This window comes from Balaenoptera musculus, chromosome 6 (genome assembly GCF_009873245.2).
Source record: "Balaenoptera musculus isolate JJ_BM4_2016_0621 chromosome 6, mBalMus1.pri.v3, whole genome shotgun sequence".
NCBI lineage: Eukaryota > Metazoa > Chordata > Mammalia > Artiodactyla > Balaenopteridae > Balaenoptera > Balaenoptera musculus.
Genome location: NC_045790.1, coordinates 29,695,621 through 29,717,519, shown reverse-complemented (window position 1 = coordinate 29,717,519; position 21,899 = coordinate 29,695,621). Strand labels below are relative to the sequence as shown.

Genomic DNA, 21,899 nt, shown 5'->3' with positions numbered 1-21,899 from the left:
TGAAGTAGCTCTGCTTATTGTTTCTTTTTTAAAGGTTGTAACAAGGCAGCGGCAGCACCCCACCCGCTACCCGCTCCCCTCCGTGTGGGGGGGGAAAGTGGAAGCACATGGATCTGCGGTGGTATACAGCAGATATCATCCTCACCCTCTCTTTATGGTAATTGAAGGTTGAAGAGACATGGAAATCCAAACTAGATACACGTGTAAAAATATCACTAAAACACTTCTGATTGCCATTTGATGCCATTTGATGCCATTTGACTGCACACCCTAACTACTCGATTTAACCTTCTTTTTGTCCAAAATACTGAATTTTCAGTTGAGCTGCTCACAAGCCCGACTAAATTAATCTCTCCAAAAGAAAAGGAGGTGAAATCAACTGGTCTGAGGAAAGTGTGGCCAAGATATTCATGTATCAAAAATGTACATGGCACTGGAAACCCTGATAGCTTCCCTGCCAAGTGGTTGTGATGTTCATTTTAGAGAAAGGAAACGGAGACCCAGAGAGGTGGAGAGCTTGGTCTGAAGTCACACTTGAGCCATGCGCTTGAGCCAGGATTTGAACTCAAGTATGTCTGGCCTCAAAGCCTGTGCCAGACCCAGTAGGTCCCTGACAATGTACTGCGAGTCCTCTAGGGCGCTCGGTGCCATTTGAAGCTTTTTTTTTTTTTTTTTAAATCACAGTGAAACATTATTCAGAGGCTCTCCCTCTCACACTCCAGTAGAGCCCTGTGCCTCAGCATCACCCACCCTCTTGTTTCCTGTATGGTTTTTTTTAAAAGTCTGCTATAATGTGGAATGTGATAGTCTCAGTTAAAATATCCTTTTTATCATGATCAACAACAAAAATCAGGAAGATCCTCTCATTATGTATTTATTTCATACCTTTAAGAATTTCATTTTGTTCTGATTGGTCTTGCTGAACTGAGTTTTAAGGTCTTCTCTAGGAAGAAGAAATTTTATTTCTCAAGGTTCTTTTCTCATCTACCTGAAACCCATATATTTGGGTTATAGCATCACTATTAGAAATAGGTGTCTTCATAGAATTTCTGGTAGTTTGGGAGAATTTGAATGTTCCAGAATCATAGCATGTATTTCAGCTGCACTATTAGCATTCTAGCTAAGGGGAGTTTATTGTTCCAGTTTTCATTATAATACAGTCCTGTTTAATATTGCATGATCTGTGGGTTGCCATAAACTTGGTACAAATTGGAGTGCTGATATAACATGAAATGAAGCGCCTTGTCTGAATGTTGCTTTTGTTTTGTATTTAACAAATTAGTATGTTGACATTTGTCACTGATGGATTTCATTATTTGCTGAAAGGGTTTTAGGGGGTTTGACAGCATGAATGGTTTGTCCCACAGACTTTTGAGAATTGATAAAAGCATCTTTGTTCTTTGTACAAAAGCACAACAGATATCTTATTGATGGACGCACAAAAAGGGATGGCTTGGCTTGTGTAGCTGCAACATAAAATAAACCAAGAAAATAATTTTTGAGTTGCTGCTTATGCTTTTATGTGATTTCTTCCTCTCTTTTTTCCTGATTAAAGAATATGTTTCATTCATCTCAGTAACATACTCAAGAGCAATCAATGATCTTTTAGGAAACTTAAAATGTTGGTTCCTTTATACTCCATTTACATATTGTTTAAGAAAGAAAGTTTAAAAACATTATAAAAGCAGTTATTGTGTAGGGCTTGCATTAAATAACTGTTCTGAATCCCCAGATAACAGAGGGGTAACACGGAGGAGTCAGCCTGTGGATCAAGAAATGAAGAGTTACATATAGTAAAGAAAAAAAAGATAAAACTTTGATTTAAAATTCTAGTTTAATCAAAATGGTAAAAATACACGGTCTTCTGTCATTTCTTTTCTGTAGTTATATTTAGGGGAACAGCCTTGCCATCCAAATATACCTTCCCTGTGCATATCATTGAGTTCTATTGGAAAGCTGCTCACCTCACACTTTTGCCCCAGTGCTGTTAAAACCTATCATAAAATATGCTCTGTGACGTACACACACGCGCGCGCGCACGCACACCACCCCCCCCACACACACACACACACTCTTTCAGTAAAAGCCATGATAGAAAGGTACAATGAATGAAATCTGTCAATGATCAGATACTAACACCCATCACTAACAACTGCCAACACTCAAGACTAAAGCAGTCAGACAGTGTGTGGAACCATGCGTCACCCCTGTCATTTCGGCGGGCAGTGGAGAGCAGGGCCTTGAGCAGGGAGGGGAAAGGGCGGGCTGCTTCAGAGGCCAGTAGTGAGCAGAACACAAACCAACGTGGTGCTATCCAGACACGACCCAAAGTTTCTAGGTGAAAACCCGGGAGCTAACAGAGGAAGAGAAGTGAATGGCTCAATAAAGAAATAATCTCATTTATTGAACTCCCCCCTCCCCACGGTTAGACTGTGATCTCCATGAGACCCCATCCCTGTCCCTTTTGCTCGTTAGTGTATCCCAAGCACCGAGCACAGGGCCTGGCAGTTAGTAGGCTCTCAGTAAATGTTTGCTGAATGAATGAATGGGTTCAGCATCACTATCTGCCTTCTGTGTCCTGTTTGTCCAACCTAGTCTTGGACCAAGAGTTTCTGTTCTTTGAATGAAATCGCTTTGTGGTCCAGGAACCAAAGCTGGTCCCACTGAGCATGTGTTCAGAGTGGTGTTAGAAAGAAGCCCTGGGCTTGAGTGCCTGCTCTGCCATGCTCAAGCTTGGTGTTCCAGGGCAGTCTTTTCCACATTCGGAGCCTCCATTTCCTCACCTGAAGAGAAAAAAATCCACAACCATCACAAAGCTGTTGAGGTTCAATTAAAAAGGGAAAGAAAATATGGAAGTGAAAGGCTTTTAGAATGATAAGGGTATTACTATTTACTTTATTAACTGAAGGATTTTTCTTCTGGGAGGTCACTGACAGGAGAGTTAGTTTATGAAGGAAAATAATAAATAATATAATAAATGATAAATGAATAATAATATAATAAATAATAATAAGTAAATGAGAAGCGACTTAACGGTATTTTTTTTTTTTTTTAATTTATGGCTGTGCTGGGTCTTCGTTTCTGTGCGAGGACTTTCTCTAGTTGCGGCGAGCGGGGGCCCCTCTTTATCGCGGTGCGCGGGCCTCTCACTATCGCGGCCTCTCTCATTGTGGAGCACAGGCTCCAGACGCGCAGGCTCAGTAATTGTGGCTCACGGGCCCAGTTGCTCCGCGGCATGTGGGATCTTCCCAGACCAGGGCTCGAACCCGTGTCCCCTGCATCGGCAGGCAGATTCTCAACCACTGCGCCACCAGGGAAGCCCCAACTTAACGGTATTTTAATATCAGGCTTTATTGTTCTCCCAAAGACACACGGAAGAGCTGAACCTACAGCCACGTGTGGAACAAGTGGACGACCCTGCTTTATGACTTCTGCACACTGCTTCTCAGCTGTCCCTTAGCAGTCGCGTCGGGGTCCTTCCTGTGAGGAGAAATGTGAAGATCTGAGAGATCCAGTGGTTGGCCCCAGTCCCCGAGCAGTGGGGCTCCCCAGAGTTCCAGGGTGTGGGCTCCCCTGCAAAGTGTGCTTAACCCCACATATCAGGTTGTTTTCTGAGGGCAAAGGTATAAGAGGGAAGGGTCTGCTTGGCTTTGTGCCCCTTACACATACACAGAGCCTTTCCAGAGCTTCTTCCCAAGCAAGAGCTCTGGCCTCAGGGGGTCAGTGGGACAGGATGATTCTTCCTTCAGCCACCCATGAACTTCTGCTGAAGCAACACCTTTGTAAACGAAATGCAAGGCAATTTCTCCCCTGAGCAGCTGTAAAGGTGCGGACTGTTGGCTTTGTGACGACAGCGTGGTATAGAGAGTGGGTTGCCCTGGAGATCCAAGGGCCGAGGCTCAGTCTCCAACCTGCTCTGAGCCTCAGTTTCCTTGTTTGGAAGTAGAGGTTACATCAAATGGCCATCAAGTGCCCGTCCAGCTCTAAGACTCTTTGAACTCCAGGTTTCTTCCTTTCCAACTTATGAAAATTATTTTCCCCACTTTTCCTAAGAGGGGAAGTATAGACCCCAGGCTGTCTGTGACAACTGCCAAAGCGGCTGTTTTTTAATGGAAAGTCGGCTTCCTTCTGAGGTTGCTTAACATAGCAGAAGCTTCTCGAGAACAGAGAAGCCTAATGTTTCCCTTTAGCTTTTTGACGTCATTTGCCTGTGGGTGGGTTCCCTTCCGCCGCCTCTCCAACCACACCAAATTTTATTGCACAGATTTAAAAAACACACCTCAGTGTGGCAGGCCACCTAAAGAAGCAATTTAGCCCAGGAGCCCCACCGCTAAGCTGCGGCCGTCCAGCCTCGGACTATGTCAGGATCCCATCTCAAGGAGTAAATTAGCCATCCTCCCCTTCCCGGCCTCCCGCCAATAAAAGCGGAATGTTCACTTTACACTATCTCATGGGGGATTTGAAGAATCATTTATAAACACAGACTTGAAAGCACTTAGCAATCTACGAGAGTGTAAGGGGGAGGCACTACCATTTGTGGCATGTTTACTGTGTGCCGGGTACTAGGGTGGGCACTTGACTTTCATTCTTTGTTTAACTCAGCTGTATAATCATCAGACACAAAACTGTCAAACAGTTGGTTTTTAGGCCACTAAGAACCCAAAGCTTATCAAGAAGACAATGGACAAGCAGAGGGAGAGAAGGGGAAACCAGACCTACCATAACATAAGCCCCTGGGGAGCTGAATGTCTTTAGCATTCTTAAGAGCACCCACACAAAGTTTAAAACTCTAATTATGCCCATTTGCAACGCACAAATACGAGGCGTTGGAAAGACATCCATTCACACAAATATTTTGCCCTCTTGATGCTTGCAAATGTCAGAGAGTTCAGCTGAGTGATTGCTAATTTAGCTGCTGATAAATAATAGAGATGTTAATCTTATTCCAATATTTTCCTTTCTGAGTTAAAAATAATTTTGCCAACCCTCCTAGTACATGTTTAGGTGATTCATCTTATAATGTGTAATAGATGGGAAATTCAGGAGAACTGAACTTGGTCGCCAAAATAAGCAACACTGCCCATGACATTATGGAATAAAAACACACGGCCATCTTGGTCTCGCCCACTTTGAGGCTTCCATCGCCTGGTAATGTGAGCGGTGTTCACGGTGAGGCGCATGTGCGGAAATCGTGCCATGTGAAAACTGTGACTCAGGTCTGTTCTCAGAAGAACTGAGGTAATGGCTATTAATATTTTATTTCATACATTATAGTCTTTGCAGGAGCAAACACTGTAGTTAAGGTTACGTGCATTGACGCCCCAGCATGGTCTGGTTTTTCTTTAAGCCAGGCTTTCTTTCCACAAATGTGTTCAACCCAAAGGTGAATTTTCAGAGCCTTAAAAAAAATGAAAGAACAAGAAAGAAAATTTGAAAACAATTAGGTAAACCATTATAATAACACAACTGGGAAAAATATGACACTTGTTATACTTAGAAGATAGTGTGAAATGGTTTTTTTCTCTTGTCTGTTGTCATTCTCCTCCCGAGTGAAACTGGTGAACAACAAACCAACGTGGTATCTGAGGTGGTTGAAACTCTCCTTAAAGGTAGCTCTTTGTCAGCAGAAGAAAAGGCCAAGTCTTGCCCGAGTACACATCTTAGTAAGCAGCTGCTGGTACTCGGTGTCATAGCCATCTCAGAAGCCTTTTGTGAAGGTGGCTACAGAGGGCGGCAAACACAGGTTTCTGCCCTCAGTCGCCGTGAGCTTCTAGCCTTGAGTGAGTCATCAGTTTCAGGCAAGGGGTCTCCTTTGGTTCTGCTATGACTAAGATTTTGTAAAACAGTTTTGAATAAACCATCTGGCGGATTTAGGTCTGATATGACTTAGCTGTGGCACGCGGGCAGCTCCCACCGTGTGACATGAACGAGCTGGGTCTCTGGGTCTTTGTTCTCTCCTGTGTAGGATGGGGAGGGGCAGGTCTCTAAGATGCTTTTTGGATTGAGTGTCCAGGCATTCCTGAGCCAGTCTCACACCTTCCCCAACTTCACTGTTAGCTTGTCCCTCCGCTGCAGACCCTATCCCACCTATGAGCCGGATTCTGCACCGGCTTTTGAATCCATGTGTCCCTGCCCCAGATGTGCTCTTCTTCCCACCCCCCTCCCCATCCCCAGCCCCCTATGGACTAATTCCTTCCCTTTGATAGTTCTCCCTATACTCTCACCTTTCCGCCTCACCTCCAGTCCTCCATCAAAATGAACTCGTTCTCTTTCCCGGAGCCCTTCCTGGCAGCTGGAACCGAATATGGTACACATGTTCGCCTTGGGGGAAGTGGCTCTGAAGCAGCGTGCTTTCTCCGCTGGGCCCTGGGACCGTGTAATGCTTAATCCACTGGGGTTGACTCAGGCATTTGTGGCAGGCTGGTCGACTGAAATCACACTCTTCAGTTGGGATTCCAGCTTCGCTGCAGTAATGGCCCAGCCTGTTCACCCCGGTGTGCAGGTGCAGACGTGGGTCTTGGGTGGCCTTGTAGCATGCGGCACATCAGCTGCACATCCACTCAGCCTCCCCCAATCCTTGGGGGCCACTGCTGTTCCAGCCTCCCTGCTTTGACCACTCCTGCTTCTGCTGTTGACTTGAAGATCTACTTCTACCCTAAGGCACCTGGCTTCACACTGAGCAGGCAAAGGACTGAGGTGGCACTGATCTGGGGCAGTGACTAAGGTCCAGCTCTTTCTAAGGACAGCACAGTGTCATTTGCCAGGGACCTCTCATCTGTACTTTTCCACAGTGGGATGCAGTGGTGTTTCTAATTCTGTTGCTTGAAAAGTATGGGAATTTCCTTAGATCTTGCCGTTTCTGCAGCGAAGTGTCTTGGGTGAGGGAGGGACAGTCTATAGGATGAGCCCTGTGAAATTGCTCATTTTGGGAGGTTGAAATGGTCAAATATCAGCAGTTTCATATGGTTCATCTGAAAAGTTGAAAAGATGAAGGAGGGTCAAGGCTTTGTCCTGATGTTATATTTGCCTAGAATATTATATTACAGAAGAACATCAATATTCTATATCAAAGAACATTATTGTATAGATATGGTTATTACCACTACTACTTGAGGTCACTTTAGCAACAATTGATAGAGATAGAGGGAACACTAAATCACCCCCTGGGGGCCACGAGCCTTGGCGTTGGCCCCTGGTCTCCCGCCTTTGGAACTAGTTACTTAAAATTGCTCTCTTTCTACTCCCATGGTTGTTTTGTTTTGGCCAATGTGGTTAGTTTCAGAGATAAGGAATGTTGAGTGATCAATGGCCTCAGATGATATAGCTGCTGCAGTTTCATTTTCAAAATGCCATGGCAATAAAAACACCATTTGCTAGTAAATAGGGTGGGATTCGTTGTTGAGTGGCGTTCACATCCATGCTGTCACTGCCTCACCCTGATTTCTCAGAGCAGCCGCTGGCTCAGTGTCGTAGCTGAATGATGTCATTTCAGTCATAACGTAATTTTCCAGCTGGCGAGGATAGAAAAGGGGTTTATTATTGTGTCATGTTTTCCACTGTGTCTGAAAGAAAATGAAGCAGACATGGATATAATACAGTATCAGTTCTGTTTTTACAGGTGTGTCTGAAGGATACAAGATACCTTTCACTTGCAATAGAAATGTGACTCTATGGCAAAGCAAATTTTAAAAAAAGAAAAAAACCTTTTCCTCAAGAGACTTAAAATATATGTACAATTAGTGACGGGAACTGGCCTGGAGTACATTCATCTGGAAGGACTAGGGGCAGGCAGCCCAGTCTCTGGTCTCATTTCTGCCCCTACTGACAAGACTCTGGCTTAATCTTTGCCTTGATTCTCCAAGGAGAAAATGGAGACCTCCCAAGATACTTGTTTCTATGTTTGTGTGTTTCTTTGTTTTTAAACTTTCATTGAAGTACAATACATGCAGAAAAGTGTACATCTTAAGTGTACAGCTCATCGAAAGTTCACAAACTGAACACACCTCTATAACTAGCACCTTGATCAAGAAACAGAATGTGGGACTTCTCTGGTGGATGAGTAGTAAAGAATCCACCTTCCAATGCAGGGGATGCGGGTTTGATTCCTGGTTGGGCGCTAAGATCCCACGTGCCGCAGGGCAACTAAGCCCACGTGCCACAACTACTGAGCCCGTGCGCCTCAACTAGAGAGCCCGCGTGCCGCAACTACAGAGCCCACGCGCCCTGGAGGGCACGCGCCACAACTAGAGAGAGAAAACCCACACTCCACAACTAGAGAGAAGCCCGCATGCTACAATTAGAGAGAAACCTGAGCAGACTGCACGCCGTAATGAAGAGATCCCGCATGCCTCAACAAAGATCCCGTGTGCAGCAACTAAGACCCGACGCGGCCAAAAAAAAAGGGAAATAAATAAATAAATATTTTAAAAAACCAGCAGAATGTGACCAACGCCCCAGAAGACCCCTGTGCCCCCTTCTAGTCACCTCCCACCTAATACACACAGGGACCAGTGTCCTGACTTCTAACAGCATAGATTTTTGCCCAGTGAGACCCATGTCAGACTTCTGACCTACAGAACTATAAAATGATAAATCTGTGTTGTTTTAAGCCCCTACATTTGTGGTTATTTGTCACAGCAGCCATAGAAAACTGATACAGTGATGCAGCTGGTAGATGGGAGAGCCACAAGTCAAAGTAAGGGCTCTGTCTCCAAAGCCTGAGTTCTTAAAAACCACCATAATATATAATATTGCCTTCAGCTTTAGTAGGTTTTTGGCCTTTTGTGGGGGATCAGAAGGTAAAATAAAAGTCCAAATGTCATCCAGAATCAGGTTAAGTTGGGAAATAGGTAGAATGTGTCTTCGAAGTATGCTGACTTGCCCATCCCATAGTCCCCATGTTCAGAATGCCTCCTGTCTAGAAAAATGTAATATGATGGTATGTTACTAACACTTCAGTGTGGATTATTTTAGTATATTATCCCTTCCTAAAGTATTTGCATTCTAAAAGACCCAAAGAATGACTCTCTCATGTTTATGAGAAAGAGGGCTACACTAGGGTACTGCAGCTGACCCTGTGGGTTGATGAACCCAGCACCCCATAAGCAATTCCCTTCTTCCTGTCTACCTCTACCATAGAATCAGAAAAAGCCAAAGATCCCCTTTCCCACGCTGCCTTGTAGCTTGGGTTACCAATGAATGGAAATATAATATGGGCTTTCTAGGAAAAGTTTTGCTTTCCTGATGAAAGGGATAGATGTTGCTGGCACAGCTCCCCTCCTCTGCAGCCCTGCCCCCCCTTTTCCCTCGGTTGCACATGAAAGTGATGCCTGCAGCTGTGGTGGCCAACTTGTGACCGTGAGATGGCAAGCATGAGGATGAAAGTGAACGTGGTAAGGATGGCAGAGTGGGAAGCTAGAAAGACCTAGAGCTCTGACCACATCACTGAGTCACTGAACCAACCCCAGCAGCCACCCTCCTCCAGGGGTCTCGTTACAGGAAAGGAAAAGACCTCACCTTGTGCGTGCCAACACTAGTTGTCTTTTCTGTTACTCGAAGCCGAATACGTTCCGAACGGATTGAGGTGCCTTTCAGCTCACTATAAATAAGGCAACTACCCAGAAACGGGGACATGGGCACTAAGAATTATTTAGAAGGAGAGAAATTCCTCTGATCCCCCCACCAGACACACACACACACACACATACATACATACACACTATCACCATGGTGAGCACCTCCAGGGGAACCATCCCAGGAAAATGGGATTTAACTATAGATATCCAGTAAACCTGATGCATTCCATTTGGAGAGAAGAAGTGCAGTGCTCGTAATTTTAAATGAAAAGGTTAGTTAGAGCTAGGAGACTTTGGAGAGCAAAACCTTTTATTTGTTTATTTTTGTTTCTGGTGAGGTTTATTACCTTTTAAAGAGAAATGCTGTTAAGTTCAGTACCTCTGAGAATGACCATCTGTCCCATACTTTCTAGGACCACCCTGGAAAATATGAGGCATATTGTCCCTTTATCGCCACAAGTGTGCTGCTTTGGTCTATTTGTGGAGTCACAGATTGAGATTCGGAAATATGGCTATTGTTCTTAAAAGCTCAGTTATTTATGAACCCCCCAGGAGCCAGGGGATCCCTTATCCTTAATGGCACTTACTGATGTGGATGAGTACTTTCAAAAACTCAGAGACATTTACTTTGTAAGCAACCACTAAGAAAGATCTCTGGCCGGCTAAAGATAACTCGAGCAAAAAGGTGGTGATATATATTATGGCAGCTGAATACTCCTTTACAGACCAGGGAGAACAATCAACGAATTCATTCATTTAATTCATGAATTTCCCTTTATTTACACTTTAAACAAACATACCAGTTGTTTGCTTAGCTAACAAGCTCTGCCTTCATTATAAGCCATTAGTGGCTAGTAATAATTGAAACTGTGTTTGGATTTAAAAAATACAATAAATCCAATAAATTCCACCCTTAGTAATACGGAATTGGTAGTGACTGACTTGAACTAGGCTAAAGTTTGTATCTTTGCTCTCTCTATGAAGCAAGGGTTGCTAAACTATTTTATAGCCATGAACAAGTTTTTTTGTTTGTTTGTTTTTTTTAAAGTACAAACAGATTATTTTTAAAATTTATTTATTTATTTATTTATTTATGACTGTGTTGGGTCTTCATTTCTGTGCGAGGGCTTTCTCTAGTTGTGGCAAGCGGGGGCCACTCTTCATCGCGGTGCGCGGGCCTCTCACTATCGCGGCCTCTCTTGTTGCGGAGCACAGGCTCCAGACGCGCAGGCTCAGCAGTTGTGGCTCACAGGCCCAGTTGCTCCGCGGCATGGGGGATCTTCCCAGACCAGGGCTCGAACCCGTGTCCCCTGCGTTGGCAGGCAGATTCTCAACCACTGCGCCACCAGGGAAGCCCCATGAACAAGTTTTATAGTAGAATTTTTCATAAGAAAAACTAAACAAGAGGTTAAATCCACATGCCCGTAAGGAGTCAGGCAGCAAATATAAATGAGTGCATGGGCAGAGCACCCTTTAAGAAACACTTGGTCTTCTCTACCTACTTTTGATGGAGATGTGGGTAGAAGAAATATTTCACTTTTCTCTTAATCCTGCTACAGGAAAGGGGTGGAGGGAAGCACATATAATCACATATGATTATAAATGACAAATGGAGTCAGCCAGGGGTGGGGAGATAGGGGGAGTGATGGGGAGCTGGGGAGCCCAAGCCCCCTCTGAAAGGGTCAGCTTCTGTTCAGCTGCAGTTACTACCTAGGAATGTGAGCCTAGTGAGGTCATATCTTTCAAATTTTAAATAAAATTAGAAAATCTAGATTTCTAGGTGAAATCTTCCTATTTATAAATTTTGGTGATGGATTTCTTTTTTTTAAGTTAAAAATGCATCTGTCAAGGTGTAGATCAGCGGCTCTCAGAGTGTGGTCCCTGGCACAGCAACACCAGCATCACCTGGAAACTTCATAGAAAATGCAGATCTCAGGCCCCACCCAAGCCTATGAATCAGACTCTTGGGAGGTGTGGGCCCCATGATTTGTTTTAACAAGCCCTCCGGGTGGGTTGCCAGGTTTAGCAATACTGCATGGGACACACACTAAAAAATTTTTAGTTATTTATATGAAATTCAGATTTAACTGAGTGTCTAGTATTTGTCTAGCAACCTACCTTTAGGTGATTCTGAAACACGCTGATGTGGATCAAGCAAAACATGCATGTGAGCCAGGCTGCCTGTATTTGAATCAGCTTTGACACATACTAACTATGGGATCTTGGACAAGCAGTATAACTTCTCTGTGGCTTAGTTTACTTGTGTGTCAAACGGTGATAATAATATCTCCCTCACAGGGTTAGTGTTAGAATTGAATGAGTTAGTGAACATAAAGTCCTTAGAATTGTGCCTGAGAGAGGGTAAGCAAAGTCTAAGAGTTTACTCTCATCAGTACTTTCTTTTTCCTTTCCTTTTTCTCCACCACCATCATTCCAACCGTCAGGGAATACTTGAACTCAGCTTCCTTCAATTCTCTTATCCTAGATCCAACTTTGATTTCGTGATAGAACTGATTCTGACACCCTAAGCCCTAAGGCAGCTCTAGTGCTTGTTCCTACCCAAAGTAACCTCCTGCTTTGAAAGCTAGTTGACAGTGGTCAACTGTTTCCTGGCAGAGGAAACTCGTGCGTCCTTCCACACCAGCATCTGCTTTCAGGGCTCATCCTCTCAGCCTCCAGTGCCCTGCTGTATCCAGGCCTATGGCTGTAACGACCAGCCTTTGTGCTTCATGTGTGCCTTCACCAGCCCCCAGCACAACACTTAAACACATTTCTGACTACATCTTGAGTTTTCAGATCCCCAGATTGCCTGACTGGGCCACGGATGCTTGCTCTCCGTTGTGGAAGCAACTGATGGCCCCCTCACCAATTAAAGTTCTGAGTACTCTTTGGGAATTCCCCACCATTTCTTTCTTTAGACTTGATTTGTGGGTCCAGAGAGTGCTTGCACTGTATTTCAAAGGAAACCCATAACCGCACTGCTCTTATTGCGGGTGGTGCAAGCTGCCCAAACGTCTCCCTTCATGAAGCAGCTTTCCAAGCTTCCACATGGCCACAAATGACAGACTTGTACACGCAGCGAAAACCAACTGGATGAGCTATGATGGTTCTCAGTTGCACCATATTATTGCTGTTCTGGGAATGAAGCAAAATGCATTATTTTATTAAATAAAGATTTTCCCTGTATCATGGTAGAGGCTAATTTTATTAGCTCTCTTTATGGGAACAAACATCATCACCCTGGTTGGGGAGGCCGGGAGCGGGGACGGGGGTGAGGGAGCAGAGAGAATCACATTTTGTCATCCATGTGCTCCAGCGGAGGCTGCCAACATGTTTTAATTGGTAATTACTTACCAGAAGAGTTCTCCAGATCCTGCAGAAAATGCACAGCTCTCAGTTCATAACTCATTTAGAGATGATTCAGAAGACCTCTTCAGCTACAATAAATATTGTTTATATAGTTGGGTATGGGTGTGCCCCTGGTATCCAAAACACCAGAGTGTTCAGTAACTTCAAAAAAAAAAAAGTTAATTCTTTGTTCTCCTCTATGAGAATCGAGAGACTCCTTAGGTTGAACATGTACCTTAAGATTCAGAAAGAAAGGAGTCCAAATCTAGAGTTGGAAAATTCAATCAAATACTGGTTTTTGTCTCTGAATCTTTAGCTTTAAAACCTGAGACATCCACTTGAAGCTTTTTTTTTTTTTTTAAATATTTATTTATTTATTTATGGCTGTTCTGGGTCTTCGTTTCTGTGCGAGGGCTTTCTCCAGTTGTGGCAAGTGGGGGCCACTCTTCATTGCGGTGCGCGGGCCTCTCACTATCGTGGCCTCTCTCGTTGTGGAGCACAGGCTCCAGACGTGCAGGCTCAGTAATTGTGGCTCACGGGCCCAGCTGCTCCGCGGCATGTGGGATCTTCCCAGACCAGGGCTCGAACCCGTGTCCCCTGCATTGGCAGGCAGATTCTCAACCACTGCGCCCCCAGGGAAGCCCACTTGAAGCTTTATTTAGCTTCTTAGGCGAGCATAACCATGAGATGCCAACCCTGCCACCTTCCTGGGGCAGGGTAGCCTGAGTTAGGTGTAGCCAACTACTAATCATCGAGTGCCGGGGCTGCCTTCACTTAGCATGCAGGACTGAGATCTAGAAATCCAGCTCTAGGGACGATGCCTGCACGCAGAAGTGAAGTGTCCGCTCTGCTTACGGCTCTGCTTATCGCTAGCTAAGCAGTCCACCAAAGGCAGTCTCTGTTTTCTAGAGTCAGAGGTGGTCTCCATGTTTTGTCATCACCATGCCATTAATTTTTTCTCTTAACAGTAGGCCAAGGCCAGCACTAAACAAAATTATGAAGCTGGCAAAAATGTTTCGGTGTCCCCAGCGGCACCACTTTCCCCCTCCTTATACCTCAGGAGGAGCCCCCTCTCTCCTCCCAACTGTCATCCGTGCTCAGCTTTGGGGCCTTTCCCTCTTTTCTTTGAGCAGCCATGCGGAACCTGGTGGGATCCAGATGTTACACCTCAACGTGCCATGAGGCCATGCGCTTCTCCTCCTAAGATAACTGCTTCAAACCTGAGATGATAAACTTGTAGCTTCTGTCCATAGGTTGGTTTGCTTTGGCAAAACGTTTTTTAAATGTGTTGTCTACTTCCCCCTATTGTTTCCTGCTTTCCTCCTGTAGTTACCTATTTCCTTATATTGTTATCACTCCCCTAATCTCGTTATCTACTTCCCTCATCTTGTTCTCCACTTCCATCTTGTCATCTACTTCCTACCTTTTGTTATGTGCTTTCCTCATTTTATCTGTTTCCCCACCTCTCATTATCTACTTCCCCATCTCCTTACCCACTTCCCTCTATTGTTATCTACTGCCTGACTTTTGTTACCAGCTTCGCCCATCTTACCTACTTCCTTCATCTCATCATCTACTTTCCCATCTCCTGTCTACTCCCCCCACCTCTTTGTCTACTTTCTCATCTTTTTTGTACTCCCTCCACTGAGTTATCCACCTCCCTCATTTTGTTATCTTCTTGGCTCCTGTAGTCCTTTGAGTTTGTGATCTGCTTTAAACCATCTCTTCTTAAAAAAAAAAAAAAATCAGAGGATTTTTAGGGCAGTGAAACTACTCTGTGTGATACTATAATGGTGGATACACGTCATTATACATTTGTCCAAATCCACAGACTGCACAGCACCAAGAGCGAACCCTAATGTAAGCTACGGACCCCGGGTAATGATACATCAATGTAGATTTGTCATCTGTAACAACAAACGCACCACTCTGATGGGGGAGGTTGATAGAGGAGGAGGCTGTGTGTGGCGGCAGGGCATATGGGAAGTCTCTGTACTTTCTGCTCAATTTTGCTGTGACCCCAAAACTGCTATAAAAAATAATGTCTCTTCAGGAAAAAGAAAAGTCAGGCTTTAACAAAAGTGGGTGGGAGGTAGAGGCTGGGGAGAGGCAGTAGGCAGTCTGGCATGTTGTCCTTCCTGGGCTCCTGAAATCGTACCCTAGGGACTGACCCTTGCACCTGCTTGTCTAAGCATCCCCTTGCAGTGGCCCACAAGGGACCTGGCATAGGACAGGGTTAGGAAGAATGGTGTTGCATTAAGGAATTTAGGCTCTGGGGGGGGCTTCACCAGAGGAGTAGTGATACTCCTCTCTCCCTTCCTTCCCTACCTTCCTTCTCACCAGAAGGAGGCTGAAGCTTTGCTGATCACAAGATCTGATAACCTCCGGTCAGTGCTAGCTGGGTCCTGGGGTGTGGCTGGTCGCTCCCCTTGGGTGGACTCTGACGACGGAGCACCAGGGAGAACAGTGAGCATTGTACCACCAGCTTGAGCTGGCACAGAGGAATGGGAGCCCTGAAGCCACAGGTCTAAACCCAGTGACCCTGGGCAGAGTGGGGCAGAGTAGGACTTCAGGGTCAAGATTGTGTGAATGGAAATACCAGCTCCATTACTTACCAGCTGTGTGACCTTGAGCTAGTCAATTTACCTCTCTGTGCCTCACTTTCATCATCTGTAAAATGGGGCTGATAATAAAATCTATCTCCTGAGATGATGTATGTAAAATATAGTGCCTAGCACATAGCAAATACTCAAGCATTTGAGTCTTTCAAAGGAGTATATGTTTCTGGTAGAGGTCTCTGGCCCTGGGGCCTCCCCTCAGTCACTCTCTGCTATAGTCATGTTGACAGTTTTAGCCAAAATTCATTTATATAAGTGAGTAGATGTTTTACTGCCTCTTTGCTATTTAGAATATTTATTTTTTATTTTTTGGCCGCGCTGCATGGCCTGCAGGATCTTATTTCCCCAACCAGGGATCCAACCTGGGCCCCCTGCAGTGGAAGCACGGAGTCCTAACCACTGGACCGCCAGGGAAGTCCCGCTATTTAGAATTTTTAAAGGAAAACATATACTAACTAACACTAGCTTTTTCTCTCAAACCTAGATCCTTGTGTTGATCCGCTGTAGTAAGTTTTCTTCCAGTTTTTAGATCTGGTTTCCCCCTCAGGCTACCGAAAGGCCCATATCCCCGTATCTCCTAAGGCGCCAGTTTAAGACTACAACATGTGGCCACAGCGCGGGATGCCTGATGGAGCAAAGGGAAGGTTACTAGTCTCCACTGAGCAGTCTCAGAGCCAGAGGGGAGCAGGGGCCCTCCAGGTCATCTGGACCATCCCTTTGCCTTTGGGACAACAGACACGTCCCCTACCTTAGACTGCACTGGGGAGCGGGGCTAAGGGATTTCATTGCAGAGGTGAAGGGGCGGAGCCGAGCATTTGGTTTCTAAATGCACCGAGTGAGGTACTGGCACAAATCACATCACACCTTACAGAGGAAGAGAAAGCATGTCCTGAGTCTAAGGGACAGCTAACTACGATTTGTCCTCCCTTTCAGATTGCCCCAGACTACTCTGAGTCTACCTTTCAGTTATCCAAATTAAGTTTGCAAGTAATTAAGTCATGCAAGTAAAAGTTGCTTTCACATGATTATGAGGCCCTTAGAACTCTCCAGTTTAAGTCTGAAAGTACAGGAGCCTGAGTTCCCTTCTTTGTTTGTTCTTCTTTCCTCTCTATAATGGGCTATTGGGCTCCACATGTTGTTGAGATTGTGAAAAACTTTGAACCCATAAGAAGTTCAAACTTGATGAATATGTGTCTGTTTCCTGGACAAACCTCCAAGGATCTGTACAAAAAGTGAATCTGCTCCCCCTGAGGGGAGTTGGGATCTGCTCCAGTATAATGGAGGGGTGGCCTGGAGCTCTTCTTGTCCTTAACCAAAAGCAATTTCCTGTCCTCTTGGTCCCCCTGCAGCCTGCAGGGCTGGAGCCCCCAGTGCTGTACCTCTCCCTGAGCAGCAAGGTGGGCCACGCTGGTCACGTCTCCCTGGACAAAGCAGAAATAAATCATACTCCAGCCCCTGCTTAAGATCTGATGAAATTCCCCATTTCCGCTCCAAATTGAATTCCTCCCGAAGGATTGGAGCAGCTCCCGCGTAATGAAGGCACTCCTTCCTCCTCTGCTAGAAGCATGTTTTAAATGAACTGACACAGCCTTCTAATCTGGGTGGGGAGGTAGCTTTTAGGAACAATCTTGAGAAACTGTTTTCAGACCAGAAATGATATTTTTAATCTTGAGGGGCAAGGCGGCAGACAGACAGTACCACGTGGCCTTTGTCGGGAGGCAGCCCCGCTGCTGGTGGTCTCCTGGGAAAGAAGGAGAACACGTGTCCTGCTGTCGCTCTGCCCAGCCCCCTGCTCTGCCCCGCTGGCCTCCTAGATCACTTGCAGTGAAAGAGAATTTATGATGGAGAATACAAACAAGAGGGCTTGTACTTTTTGAGAGTTGAAAATATTACTTTCCCACCCATCTCTTATTTGAGAAAAATGATCAACTCTGTGATTTAAAAAAAAAAACCAAAACCAAAACCAAAAACCTTCTTTAGGATGAAGATGTCATTGAAGTGATTATCTTCTGTCCTCTGTAATGATGATGAATCAACAATTTGGCATTTGTAGAGGCAGTTGACACAGGCCCCTTCAGGGGAAAAAGGAAAAAGAAAAAAGAAAACCCGTTTTCAAATAGGGCCTGTCAGAATGAAGGCTGGTGCCCCACTGGCTAATCAGGACCATGAATAAGATTCTGAGAACTCAGAAAGTGTGAGGAGCCCAGGGGTAAAACTTATAAATCAAGTGTAAGGTAGGAGTAGAAAATTCTAAACATTCATTTTGTTTTGAAGGTGGGCATGAAGGAGATTATCTGCTGGTAGAGGAATATTTAATATTATTCCTTGAAGTGAGTTTAAGAGCATTATACCTTTCTTCATTCATTGTTGGAAAAAGCAGTTTAAAAATTCTACTTAACATGAAAAATCCTGACATTTAGGTTCAAAAAGAGAGGAAGATATTCTCCTTGAAAAAAAATTCTATTGGTCCTTTTATGCCAGAATTTTGTTGTTAATAACCCTTGAGAAAGGTTATCAAAACCGTACTCTGTGTTTTTAATTTAGTTTAAGAAAGAACCTATTTCCCTCATAGAAGCTATGATCCACAGGTAAAACCCAACCTTAGACGACAAACTCCGCTGCAGGAGGATTTGGGGTCTGGTTCTCAACTGGAAAATTGCTTTTCAGGGAGAAGGTCATGTTTTCCACTGATAACAGGGTCATTTATATCAAGTGAAACGCACATCCTCCAATCTAGGAGGAAGTTTAAGCTTTGGTCTTTCTCAGAAGAGAGGAGGAAATATATTTCTCCCTGGCTAGGAAGAAAGTATTGAGGATGGGAAGTGGGAATTTAGGCACCATTCCAGCAATGCCAGGGTCTGTCCTGAGCCCAACCAAGGCCAGAGTGGTATCTCCAAAGTACTGACAGGTGGGGAAGGAGGTCTGGTGGAGACAACAAAGACTGTTGAAGGGGAAAAATTACAGGACAGGAAAATGAAATGCCATCCCCCCACACACAGCTGCTTTTGTGCATTCCTTCAGGCCCTTGCAGACTTCGATATTTGCATAAAAGGGCCTGGCTCGGCTTCCACACTGGGACAAAGCAGCGAGCAGGTCGCTGTGGACAGAGCAGGCTTTTTCTTCGTGAACAGTCTCGCTGCCATGTCACAGTCATCAGCGTGTGTACGCTTCTTGGGCTGCGGGGTCAGCTCAGCCCTACCGTCTCCGTAACTGCGTGTGCACCGTCTGGGTCTCTGGCCAGCAGACCTTTCCAGCGCAGGCTGTCTGTGAGCCTGTTTACAAAGCCTGAAGTTGCTTCTGTTTTGCTTTAGCCAAAAGGGTGAAGTGCTGCCAGCAGTATGTCTGGAATGTTATTTACTTGGTACATTTCTGTGGCTTTTCTTTGCAGTGCTGCACATGCCAGAGCAAAGGGTCATTTACTTGAAAATGCCAGGTTTCGCAGCTTGTCTTCTCCATGGGGTGACTTTCTCAGGAAGAGGAAGTTTAGCTCCTGGGCCTCTGTTTCCTCCCTCCCTCCTTCCCTCCCTCTCACCCTTTTCCCTTTCCTTCCTGTCTGCCTTCCTTCCTTCCTTTTTTTTTTTTTTTTTTTTTTTTCCTGAGTTAGTGCTCTGAACTTCTGTTGTTGCACACTGCATCGCACCTTTGTATCCTAAATGCCCCAACTACACTTTTAATTCCTGGCGTTTCTGGTGGACTCTGCCGGGATCCTGGCGGACACCTTCTCATTTGTGCGCCTGCCCTGTTATTATTTCACATGAAAGCTGCCTGTTTTGGCACACATGACTCCCGCGCTTTCAGTTGAGCTCTCTGAGCGGAACGGGCGATGCTCTGCAAGGCAAGTACAGGTGGGGTTTTCTCTACTGGCGGCCGTGGGGGCAGAGGACAAAACCGCAAGCCGTCCTGGCTTGTGCAGAGCCCACACGATGGCAAATGCATGGCTTTTGAAGGAACGAACCAGTGTGTACAGCTTCTTAATTTGGAAGGTTTCACGACTGCTTTTGTTCAATCGATGGAGGAGAGATTTCTTTTTTTTAAAGAGCAAATTCTTCATTCATAAGATGGTAAACAAGTCCTGGATAAATGAGAAATACCGAAGGTGGAAGCACAGGAGGTATTTCCTTTGCCTCTTCTCTCTTCAGCCTCCCTTCTTCCCATTTCATCAATGCAATTCTAATCATGGTATTTGGGGTTTTAAAACAAGGTGTGGGAAATGAGATTAGATAAATCTCCCTGGCTGGTGACAGCCCTGGAACCATTTGCACACCTGAGTGAGTTAATTCCCTTCTCTCTCTCTCTGCCTAGTTTTATGTCATGGGAACGTATAAGCATCTATAGATAGAAGATACCTTTGAAAATCTCGGCCTCACACAGACTCAGCCTTTATCAGAGTCTCTTGAAACCTCACCCACTCATGGCACCTAGGAGTTTGTTGCCTCTGTAACCACCCTCAATCTGAACCAGAAAATGTTTGGTTCCATTCTTCTCACGGGCTTTTCCCGTCCTTCTGCATGACTTCTCACTTTGTTTGTAAGCTGCTCGGATTTTTTGGCTGAGGGATCTTCTTTGATCACTGTCTCGACAGCATGGGCTTCACATTCTCACACCTGCTCTTCTTTTACAGTCCAGATTTCAGGGTAAGTGCTTCCATCACCTTGTAATTTCTTCAGTGTAAAACCTCGGTGCAGGTTGCTTATTACAGGTAATAGCTGCTTGATGACGGAGACGACTGCTTGGCAGAAAAGGCAACCTGAACCGCTGCCAGGAACTTAAACTGCCACTTTATTTATTTCTAAAAGCATCTAAGCTGCGAGCCTATTGGTCGTGATCTAGCATGCACACGATAATAACAGGCTGGCAGGGCTGGGAAAGCCAGCCCTGGGGGCAGCCATGAGGACAGGCCCTGATAAGACTGTGTGTGTTTTCTCCCCCATGATCCACAGCCCACACCTCGTCTTCCTCTCTCAGAGCACCTTGACTGGAATGAGCCAGCTCTGTGGGACCCGTCTCTGCCATGAAATTGCTCATGCCTGGTTTGGCCTGGCTATCGGGGCCCGAGACTGGACGGAAGAGTGGCTCAGTGAAGGGTTCGCCACTCACTTGGAAGATGTATTCTGGGCCAAGGCGCAGCAGGTAGGTTTCAAGTGCGCTAAGCATTTCACTACCCAGAGTCAAGTTCAACTCAGAGTCTTCCTTTCATTCAACAGATAGGTATTGAGTGCTCATTATGCACTTAGGCACTTGTTCTATTTGCTTTGTAAATGGGAGGAGAGAGTCCTTGCTCCCCACGGGGTTCATGGTCTAGCGATGAGAGAGAGAACAGATAAACGACTACATCTTTAACATGTAGTGATGAGTAGTGTCAAGAAAATGAAGCCGGATAGAGAGAGGTAGGTTTAGTGCTGTTTTAGAAGGTGCTTATCAGAGAAGCTCTCTGATAAGAGGACATTTGAGCAAAGACTTGAAGAAAAGGTGGTGCTGTGCATACTCAAGCACTCTTTTGTGGTATGGTTGTGGTGTGTTTTGTTTTATTAAATAATGAGATGAAATTTTAAATCAGGAGTCATGATCTCAGATGTCTGCTGGCAAGTAATAAAGAATGAAGCAGTTGGTGTTATAGATTCGGGAATGGTAAGGACTGTGGCAAACCGGAAGCTTCTCCTCAGCTCTAACCGATTGCTGTCATGCTGAAAGGAGGGCTCAATACAACCTGGACTTCTAGTTTTTTAAAGGAAATTATGACTCTGGATTTTTATGTGAAATTTACTAATTTAAAAAATATGCAAACCAAACATACACCGAGGCCAGACCTAGTCAACACACTCCCAGTTTACAACCTCAACTTTTTTCTTTTTAACTTTATTTTTATTTAAAAATTTTTTTTTAATTTAGGTAAAATTGACCTATAACCTTACACTAGTTTTGGGTGTACAACATAATAATTCTATGTTTGTATACATTGTGAAATTATAACCACAAGTCTAGTTAACATTAGTCACCTTACATAGTTACAATTTTTTTTCTTGTGATGAAATCTTTAAGATCTACTCTTAGCACTTTCAAAAATGCAATACTGTGTTATTAACTATAGTCACCTTTCTGTATATTACATCCCCAAGACTTGTTTATTTTAAAACTGGAAGATTGTACGTTTTGACCCCTTCACCCACTGCTTCCACTTTCTGACCCCTGTCTCTGGCAACCACCAGTCTGTTCTATGGATCTGTGAGCTTTGGTTTTTATTGTTTTTTACAACCTCAACTTTAAAGAATTAGCCACCAGCAATAAGGAAGATACGGCAGCTAACCGGCTTCCTGCTTATTTTCTAATTTCTAATATTTGGCTACTTCTGTTCCTTACC

General features: G+C 44.8%; 1 protein-coding gene across 4 annotated transcripts in view; it reads left to right on the top strand.

Annotated features, from left to right (window-relative positions):
* LOC118897357 (aminopeptidase O (putative)) overlaps positions 1-21,899 on the top strand; it is a 380,228-nt gene that overhangs the window by 206,879 nt on the left and 151,450 nt on the right. For all 4 annotated transcript variants that reach the window (XM_036856496.1, XM_036856495.1, XM_036856494.1 and 1 more), the window contains exon 6: positions 20,482-20,671. In XM_036856496.1, coding sequence (XP_036712391.1) covers positions 20,482-20,671 — 190 coding nt within the window. The remainder of the gene's footprint in view (positions 1-20,481; positions 20,672-21,899) is intronic.